The following is an 11205-nucleotide window of genomic DNA, read 5'->3' as shown; positions in this document are numbered from 1 at the left end:
CTCTTCGCATTTTGGAGAAATCGAAAAGGTTCGATATGGTTCACGTTAATAACTGCGCCGGTTGATATGCGGGTTTCGAACGCTGTATCAATTTCTCTCCATACCAATTCTGCATCTCTTGATACGTGTCCAGCACCCACGTGTATGAAGCGTTCTTGCACAGAAAATTTCAGTCCCTCGAGTCGTGCAATACGAGCCACCACTGATTGCGCGGCACCAATCGACAATCGCGGTCATTTTATTCAACTTTGTTCTTCCAAATATCTGATACACTTGTCAAACTTTTGCACCCACGCGTCGTAAGTCTCTCGCGAATTCAGACAAGTGGATTGCTTCAACAGTTCTCGTTCGGTTTGAGTGAAGTCTTCCATTTCTTTATTAACTACACAGAATACTCGGCTCTTTGGAATCCTTTACTTTATATTCTCTCCGTTAGAAAACACGTTCGGATATGCGCAAGTCAAATGACGACCATGAAAGAAGGAGGGCGTACTAGGCGATGGAACCTGCTTCTTATTTCATCCCGAAGAGAGAAAAAATATCGTAAGTGCGGTAGTCGCTAGACCGGGAATTGAACTCGGGTCTCTCGCTTGCAGGGCGACTGCTCTAAACCCACTGAGCTACCTGACGCTCCATGGTCAAGACACTCTCCTCTCCCCTGATATCGTTAAAAGATGTCGTTCGGAAGCGACATCTCTAAAGCCATCCCGAGTCTAAACCAAAGATATCTACATCTTATTTACTTTCCTGTTTTAAGGAATGTATCTGCGCATGCGCTACAACTCTGAAGAGTAAGAGGAGGGGATGCCCTATAGTAGCTTTAATATTAGGCTTCGGAAAAAAAACCTCTGTCTCTCAGTCGCTCTGTGAACACGAGATTCATCGGTTGTGTGTCTACATAGTAAAGTTTGGGTGTGTCTACATAGTAAAAATGTATGCTGCCGGTGCTGAAGTGAACGCTAAACAAGCAAATTATTACATGCCTGCTCAACATGAGGACGAGGCTCCACCGAGCAAGAAAATGTGCGAGAGGTGAGTGTCATAATGCTGTTTCTTTTAGTTTATCCGTAGTAATTTTTCCAAGATTCAGACATGTAAATTTTCTATATCTTTTCAGCGTTCCACGACCTCCTGCTATGCATATCTTAGGACGCCGATACGCTTTGACTGCAACTGCTTATAAATATTTGAATATCGGAATCAGCGTAGGAGCTGAACCCGTCATAGACATAGTCATTGATGATAATCGTGGCAAACAACTGCTATTGCCGATCAAAACTTGGAATGCGCTAATGGGGCAACGTGCTGATATCCAAAGATTTCTGCAGGCCAATTTTTATAAGTCATCGTATCCCCCGATGCGTATAGAAGAATTAACAATAACGTCATGTAAGATGTACAACTCACAAATTGTAAAACTCACAATTTTTAATGATTGCTTATATGTAACACCAGATACGTTAAACGTATTATTTACATTTGAAAATTGTATCAATCACATGTATGGATGGTTATCAGAAAATATCTGTATAGTTAGTGTAAAATTCAAAGGTTTTGTAAATATTCTTCGTGAAAAGAAGAATTATATTACTAATATACATACTGTAACAAAAACAATACAAGAAAGCAGCGACTTTGACCGCGAGTCGCTCATTGATTGTGAATTGTTAGCATGCGCTGTAAAAAATATATTGTATGAAGCCGTGAACAAATAAATGATATTCTGGAAAACATAGAATTATATATAAATTAATTCTATGTCTCCCATTTTACTTCCCTTCCTCCTCCTCAGAACGATGAGGATAGTGTCCGGCGCAAGTCGGCATGGTAAAATACTCTTTCGACGAACGTTTCGTATTCCCTTAACCTATGATGATCTAAGTGGTAGGACCATCGCACAGTAAACGAAGGGTCCGGGGTCCGAGTCTGGCCTAGTTTCGAATTTGTTTTTCTTTTGACGCATGCGTGACGCCATCATACACACTGTAAGAACCTTCACTAGGCGCCTACTAGCAATAGGTAACAATGGTCTAGGACAGAGCTCGGCAAAATGTGCACGCGACGGCCGATTTTCGACTATCTCCGCCCACCGCTATTTTCTTTACCTCGCCGCTGCGCGCGCTGTCTACAAGCCGCTCGAGTCTCAGGAGCGTGTTTCCAATAGTTTTCCACGTCACACATGAAGTACCATTGTTGACACGTTTTTTTTTAAGTGGTATCCCCAGTAAGCCTAATCCACTGATGACTGTAACAACCCGTAACTAATTGAACAGAAGCGAAATAAAATATGTTAAATGAAGAATATTCAATCCGAATTTCGGCGTCTTTTATTGGTAAGAGTGGAAACGTCAATTTGGATATTGAATGTAGCGAACCACATAAGACGTGGTAAGGAGTTGTCGCTTAAAGAAGAACACTTCTCATTTTTTACAAACTTCATTTTTGAAAAATGAAAAGACCTACTGGGGATACCACTTAAAAAAAAACGCATGAACAATAGTACCTCATGAGTGACGTGAAAACTATTGGAAACACACTTCTGAGGCTCGAGCGGCTTGTAGGCAACGCGCGGAGCGGCGAGGTAAAGGGAATAGCGGTGGGCGGAGATAGTCGAAAATCGTCTGTCGCGTGCATATTTTGCCGAGCTCTGGTCTAGGAGGTTCGAGCGTCCGATAGTAACCCGCGGGACCCAGGTTCGAGTCTATCTACATCCCGTCGCGTTTTTTCTCTCGTAACGTCACGGCCGCCATCTTGCTCATAGAATCAAAAATTCTGAGGAGGAGGAGGGTACCAATAAAGAGGGAGGATCAATTAAAAGGGAGGGTCAATAAAGAGGAGGAATCAATAAAGAGGGGGTATCAATAAAGGGGGGAAAATAAAACATATTAATTAATAAATAATGTCTTTTGCATAATTAATTAGCAATTTGGGTTAGAATCCCCCTACTTTATCTACTTCTATCGTTTGGAGAAACTGTAAGCACAATTGTCCGCAAATGCTCTGACTTTAACGTTGATAAGACGTGTGATTGTATACAATTTTCACTACATCCCTCTCAAAGTATCGAATCAATTCCTTGGGTGGTTGAAGATTACCAAAACTATCAAAATATACTGCGCGATTCCCCCTTTTCGCATACGCCACCCAGTGAGTACCTGCTCCCTCTGTATTGTCTAAATTTACAATACCACTCTCGTTTTGACGTACTCCATCTATCGGCGTTACGCATGAAAACACCTCGAAAAAAAGATATATGCATACGCCTCACTAGTTTTTCCAACTGTACGTTAATCATTGCAACATGGGTAATTTTAGCCTCTCTTTGACGTTTTTTTCCTGCTGCGCCTTGCTCACGCTTATACGGAGCAAAATATATTCCGCGGCCTTTCATTGTGCGATCTTTCATAGCGCGATGGTGACGTTTTTATTCTTCCAGTTGGCATTGCGAGGCTTTGCTATTATTCACCGCTTTTGCAACACCCGCGGCTCCACCGACCGAGAACTCCCAGTAACGGTAAAACTGATAAAATACCACCCCGTTTTGCTATTGGAAGTGCTCGTTTTCGGATTGTTTTCTTGGACTTCTTTTTCTTCATGCCCATGCCGATTTTCGTTTTGGCTTTCATGGCAGTCCAAACGGCTGCAGCAGCAGCTCTCTCGCCTAGAGTTGAATCTTTCGAAGTTATGCGTTTCCGCGCTTTTACAGCGAGAATTTCATCCACGGCGTGCCGATCAGAGAGATTGTTGCTACGCGAATAGGCTATATCGTGCTCACGACACGCCGCGTCCAATGAATTAATGCCTGGATCACCTCTGGCCAATAGTTTTACCAAGCGAGTTCCAAGACTACAAAATTGATATTCAGGAATGTGTAGTTCGATAAGAAGCGCATTTATCGCGTGATTCAACAGACCGCTGCTGACTTTGACTTTTGTCGACGACATTCACTACAATCCCTGATCAGCGGTGCCGGACCGTCGATATGCGTTCGCTGCCACGGACGATTGTAATGTTCCAAACACCGACGATACTGTTAAACCTCTGGATCTACTCTTATATGTTCAGGGAGTCTGTCTCACATATCGTCAATATACTTTGCAAATTCGCGTAACAGAACAATCTTCGGTATGTATTTCAACTGTTCGGAGGTTAGCTCTCGAATATCACAAGTATCTGTCAGAAGGAGCAACATTTTCTAAACTGAGCGTTTCCAAGATCGACGCGTCTACATATAGTTCAATCGCAACGATCCGTTAACAAAATCAATTTTGTGACTCGCGGGGGATACATGCAGTTCGTGAAGCAACTGTTACGTCCTGCAGACTCAATTAGCAAAAATTGTCTTTTTCTCCTGAGAACTCCGGACAATTAATTAAAATTCTTTTTCTTTTTCTCTTTTCTCTCTCTCCTTTCGAACTTCTATTCTCCAAATATAACAATGGACATAGGAAACAGACCCATCTGGCGAACAGCCGTCACGCCAAATGAAAGGTGATTCAGGAAAATTTCATAACAGGAAACAATGCCCTGTTGTAAAAATCTAAAATTTATATCTGGGTAGTGTTCGCCAAGTGTGTCCCTCAACCTAGCTATAAAATTTGAAATTCTGCGCTAACAAATCTCCAATAGAACAAAGCAACTCGAAACACTCCTGCTCTAAAACTTTTAAACCTACATCTCCCTTATCTAAAACCATATGTTGCCTAACAACAGAGCTTAGTCGTAAAATCTGATCTCAGCCTTTGATTTACGGCATCTTGACTTTTCCAGCTGGCCACTTGTATACACCTCTCTATCTCATAAGAATCCACTACCTCCACACTTGTCGCGCCTAATCCATTAGGCCAATCATAACATATCCACCTAAAACTATGAGATATCCACGCTCCACTCTTTAGCCCTTCCATATTCATATCTTCAAGAACTAACCGTCTCCTCCCACGAGATCTTTTAACCTCTTCCTTAGTTTCTAATAGTTAAGATTTTTTCCCACTAAGACCAATTCACCCCTTCCTCAAAGGCCATCTCTCTACCCACCCTGATAGCTTCTGACTCCGATCATCGGTATAAAAACCGCGGCAATCTACCTCCACGCACACAAAAAAGGGGTCAGTCTCGTACTTACAAGGGACATTCGGCAACGCGGAAATTCAAAAAAATCTGAAACTCTACATAATTGTAGAGCAGATATACCTAATAACAAAACAATTTTTCGTTGGTGCCCAAAAACGGTTTTAAGGGTGGAAACAACCCCTTGAACAAAGTTGATTTTTGTCTTTCTAAGCGAATATTATCGAAACTATTAAAGATATGAAAAAATGTTTTAGACAAAAGTTTTATGGTTTTAAAAGTACTTTATTATGCTATATTTAGATTTTTTAAAAATGTAAAATTGTGTATAAAATACCCCCCCTCCTTCTCTTTTTTCAAATTGTTAAAATCAATTGTCCAACCAAAATAAAGCTTATTTTATGACAAATTCAACCATATATAATAACATTATGTTTGGAAAAGGCAATATTGAAAAAAAAATTAAACATGCTCTTATATGTATGCTACGCGTACCAAACTTAAGGATTCGCTATTTGACGATGGCATTTCTTTCTTCCTCAAATCTTCCTCATAATTACAAACTGTAAAAGATAAGGAAGGAAGAAAATAGAAAATCTAAAAAAGCAATAAAGTTGATGTTAAGAAGTAAGTAGGAGAAAAATAGCATGATAAGGATACAGTCACTAATATTTAAAAATGTTATAAATTATAAAATTTCACGTAATAGACGTTTATTTTGCCAACATTGCGGCTACCTTTTTCATTAATTTAAACGACACGCGTAAATATAAATAAATATGTGTGTGTGTGTATGTGTGTTTTTGTACGTGCGCACGTGTGTGTACATCATGGCAACATGCAAAACACTTGTCACAAGTTTTATGACTGTGCGACCAAAATAGCACTCTTTATCAAGTACAGTGCAATCAAGGTTCATTATATTGACATATGTTATCTTCATTCATTTGCATATAAAAGCTGTCCATTTTGGAATACATTTCAGTGTTATTGAAGCAGTTATTGAAGCAGTACGTATATTATTATTGCTGTGAGAAATGTTTAATTAAAATATCCTTAAGATTTATATCATAATGTCAGTAATAAATCCAGCTAATGTTATTAATTTGTTAATTGCGACATTTCATTTCACAAATATTGCAATAACTCCTGTTAATCATCAAGAGGTGGAACTCCATGATACAATTACTGATTTAATAAAGAGTGCTATACATCACGATATTACGATCAAACATGAGTGGGGACTTGATTTTGACGATCCATCAGAACCGCATGACGTACAATTTGTAGATGTGTACGATATTGATGCTGAAGAAGATAATTATGGAAATGAAGTTTGCACTGTGGATGATGAAGGTGGAAATGTAAACTTAAATTATAAGAAAAAGGCAATCGAATTTTGGAAGAGTGGAAAGAAAGGACATTTATCTCTTACTTCTGTACAACATCGTTTTAGAAAAGTAAAGTTTAATTAAAAAATAAGAAGAATAATATATAGTAAAATATTTGAGGCTTTTACGGTGTACAGTGACCGGCAGTGATTCGTTCCGCGACAGAGAGAACTGTATTTCCCCTCTCGCGGAACGCATCATTGTCGGTCATTGTACATACAGCTTTGACTATAAGTATAAAGCATCCCAAAAAATTTATTTAAATTGTGTAACAAAAACATACTATATGAATATATGGAGAACATAATATAGTATACGAGTATATGGAAAAATAATATAATAAAAAAATATAATATAAGAATATGTGGAAAATAATATTTATTTTACAATATTTATTGTAATATAATATAATATTAATATAATATAAATTATAATATAAATATAATATACATAAATATAATATACACATTATATTATAAAATATTAATATAATATTTATTGTAAAGAGGTTATATATTTACTATGAGTATATGCATTGATTTCTAGGAAAATACAATGAGTTAGAGATGCTTTATACTTATGACCAAAGCTGTAAATTATATAGTTAGAGTCGCGTTGTTTTTTATTTTAAGTTTTACAATTTGATGTTTCGCGAACATTTAATTCGTATATAACTTCTTTTATTTTTGAATTCGAATTGTTTAATATTGAGATTTGTTTTCTTCTAGGTAAAATCTATTCAACAATTGCAGATGGCAAGAACATGTAATGCGTGGGGGTTCAAATACAGACAAACTTGTAGTTATTGCTGAATATGTTCTTATAAAATTCCAAGAAGCTGTTAATAGAGGACTTATTATTCATGATATAAATCTGCGAAAATGGGCACTAGAAGCGAAGGAACAAGTGGATTTTTCTTCATTTAAAGCAGGAAATTGGTGGATATGGAATTTTAAAAAGGCACATCGTATTACATCACGTAAAATAACTGCATTTAAAACGCGGTCTTCTCATTTAACTGATCTAACTATATGTCAAAACGCTGAGGAATTTGTAAATACAGTAAAGCCACATATTAATGTAATCGGTGCTGAATCAACTTATAATGCGGACGAAAGTGGCTTTAATTTAGAAATACATGCAGGAAGAACATTAGCTAATGTAGGAGTGAAGACAGTTGGAGCTACTATCCAATCTTTATCTGCTATGACTCATAGCTACACCATTATGCCTATTATATCTGCAGATGGACATCTCCTTTCGCCTTTGTATATAGTATTAAAAGAATCTACTGGTGTTTTTGGACCACAAGTAGAACAAACTCTTTTTAGACCAGTGAATATTTACATTGCGGCTTCAAAATCAGGGAAATTGACAACTGAACATTTCAAAAATTGGTTCTAAGAAGTGTATCTACCAAACACTGGAGAGAAAAGTATACTACTGCTTGATTCATGGACAGGACATTGCCCGAACCAATTGGAAGAACTTGTACCAAAAGACAAACATGTAAATATTCTAACAATACCAAAAAAAACAACTGCTTTTATACAGCCATTAGATGTTTTTGGTTTCAGAACCTGGAAAAATTTTGTTCGAAGCTTTTCTGATAGTGTTATTATAAATAATTATGACATAAATTTACATTTACGTAATAACATAATAAAATTGCAATCTTTAACACACAATCAACTGTCTTCTCCAAGATTTCGAAATTTATTTAGATATAGCTGGTATAAAAGTGGTTATTTATCAACACGGCCTGAAAAATTTCATAATCCAATCGATTATTGTTATTTTAAAGAAGAAAAACGTATACCAAAATGTAGCATTTCTGGTAAAATGGCTTTTATACGTTGTGCATGGTGCAAGCAATATTTTTGTTTTCAACATTTCTTTGAGCAATATCATTATTGTAATAATTATATAGAATAAATAATATTTTACTGTCCTCAATTCCTGTAAAATTTGTATATATTATAATCCATACCAAAATATAAGATATCTTTCACTCGAATATCTATATCGACTACTTAATTAATAAAACCTATATACTGAATGAAGCAAAACACATACACACAAATGTACACTGAATAAATTTATAAATTATATTTTTCATTATTAAATCCGTGTGTGTTCTCCTTTTTTCTTCATATCATTCATTTCCTTATTTGTTCTTTACAATTGAATTTAAAAGATTATCTATATTAGGGTTATATACACTCTCTCTGCGTCCTCCTTATCATGCTGTTCTTCTTCAACTTACTTCTTAACATCAACTTTATTCTTTTCTTAGATTACCTGTTTTTATTCCTTCCTTACCTTTTACAGTCAGTAATTATGAGGGAGAAAGAAATGCCATCGTCAAGCAGCGAACCCATAAGTTTGGTACGCGTAGCATATATATAAGAGCATTTTTAATTTTTTTTTCAATATTGCCTTTTCCAAACATAATGTTATTATATATGGTTGAATTTGTCATAAAATAAGCTTTATTTTGGTTGGACAATTGATTTTAACAATTTGAAAAAAGAGAAGGAGGGGGCGTATTTTATACATAATTTTACATTTTTAAAAAATCTAAATATAGCATAATAAAGTACTTTTAAAACCATAAAACTTTTGTCTAAAACATTTTTTCATATCTTTAATAGTTTCGATAATATTCGCTTAGAAAGACAAAAATCAACTTTGTTCAAGGGGTTGTTTCCACCCTTAAAACCGTTTTTGGGCACCAACGAAAAATTGTTTTGTTATTAGGTATATCTGCTCTACAATTATGCAGAGTTTCAGATTTTTTTGAATTTCCGCGTTGCCGAATGTCCCTTGTAAGTACTATGAATCTCATAATTCGTATTTTAGAAGTAGAGGTAACCAGGGATAGTAGGCTGCAGATGTAAGTTTGAAAAATCCATGAATTTTATTATAACAGTTAATAAAATAAAGTAAGCAAAGATTTCACAATTATTTTAGATATGTTGGAGAATCCTTCTTGCTCAGTTATATAATCTGTTAAGAAAAACAGAAATAATCTACTTTTTTAGCTTACCTCTGTGGCCAACTTTGTCTCTGATCTTTATTAACCCCTTCCGTGGCATAGGCGCACCGGTGCGTCCAGCCAAAAGCATTTCTAAACATTTTAGTCGCCATATTCGATCCGCCATTTTGAATTTCTATATTTTGATCTCAAATTCAGCTTTAGCGACCAAAAAAAACTGAAGTATACAAATTATTGAAAAAATCCGCCCCGTCATTTTCTTGGGGCTGTTTCAGTGCATTTTATTGAATTTTGCTCTGCCACGGAAGGGGTTAATTATTCAAATTAATACATTGTCTGCCTTAAAATAGTAAATAAATAGTGAGCGAATTTCATTCAATCAAATAGAATATTAATCATATGAAATCATATCAATATGAAATAAAGACTCATCATATTACGTATAAGTATAAAGACTTATGTAATGGAATGAGATCCATTCATGATCTATTATTTTAAGCAAGGTTTATCAATATATAAAAAAAAATTAAAATAGAGAAAATATTTGTAGGATCCGTACTTACAAAAACCAAATGTGACTTGAACAAATATAGTGGAAGAATGTTCTGCCTTTCAAAGACGAAGAAGCAGAATCAAAGGACATAGTAGCTTTCTGTTCCCTTCGGGGTGCTTGTTTTAGATGAGTCCTCTCGCCTCTCACCATCGGGGTGCTTGTTTTAGGTGAGTCCCCTCGCCTCTCACCATCGGGGTGATTTTGCATAATTAATTTGTTAGTGGCATCTCTCCATCGTCCGCGCCCATAGAACTTAAGAGACGATCATTATTAGACACTTATCTTTCTAATCAGGAGAGGTGCTTAATCAATTTTTGAAGAGTGTTCCATGCCACTGTCATTCTCTTTTGACTTTGCATCATGGATTATGTAACTGTGTAAGAAAAAATTGAAATGATTTTCATTTATGGCGAATGTAGGAGAAATTTTGACGATGCTGTCAATTTGTATGCTGAACGTTTTCCTGAAAGAGTATGATCACGTTCTTCTTTCGTTAGAGTTGTTACACAGTTTTGTACTGATGGAAGTGTACAACTGAAGAAAAGAAGAAACGCATAGAGCTACTGTTTGTGAAGAAAATAATCAAATATCAGTACTAGCTGCAGTGGCTCATAATTCACATGCGAGCGTCCGAGAAATTTCGCACCAATCAGGAATTCCTCGTATGAGTGTTTGGAGAATTATGTAGTTTCATAAATTTCATCCGTATCATGTGTCCTTGCATCAGAAATTAACTGGCGATGACTTTCAAAATAGACTAACGTTTTGTTCCTGGGTAACGCTAAAAGTAGTTTTTCGGAAAAATTCAACGCTATCTATCACGAATGAAAAAAATTGTTTCCATAAAAACTTTACGTAAAATCTAATTCTGCAATGAAAAATGTGGGTTCTCATTTGAGATTTGAACGTTACCACCCACCCTACCCCGAGGGGATGGGGGGAATAACTGTTATTATGTTTTTTAAAAATATTTTTAAAAATATTGAACAAGTATTTTTTATTTTTCAATCCAATGATCATTTCTGGAGAATTGCAGAAAATCTAATTTTTTGCGATTACAGCGCCATCTATCACGAATAAAAAAAAAAGTTTCGAACGAAACTTACGTATTTTGTGGCGTAGAATCCGAATCTGTAATAAAAAATGGGGGTTCCCATTTAAGATTTCAAAGTTGCCCCCACCCCAACCCCCCG

At 36.1% G+C, this 11205-nt stretch overlaps 1 protein-coding gene across 1 annotated transcript; it reads left to right on the top strand.

Annotated features, from left to right (window-relative positions):
• Positions 1 to 745: 745 nt before the first annotated feature.
• On the top strand, positions 746 to 1464 carry LOC112588702 (uncharacterized). The gene is made up of 3 exons (XM_025299384.1): positions 746 to 1032; positions 1118 to 1412; positions 1456 to 1464. Exons 1-3 carry the CDS (start codon positions 932 to 934, stop codon positions 1462 to 1464), a joined length of 405 nt encoding a protein of 134 aa, XP_025155169.1. The 5' UTR covers positions 746 to 931.
• Positions 1465 to 11205: the final 9741 nt, after the last annotated feature.

Source organism: Harpegnathos saltator, unplaced genomic scaffold (genome assembly GCF_003227715.2).
Source record: "Harpegnathos saltator strain DR-91 unplaced genomic scaffold, Hsal_v8.6 scaffold273, whole genome shotgun sequence".
NCBI classification, from domain to species: domain Eukaryota; kingdom Metazoa; phylum Arthropoda; class Insecta; order Hymenoptera; family Formicidae; genus Harpegnathos; species Harpegnathos saltator.
This window is presented reverse-complemented; position numbering and strand designations above follow the sequence as displayed.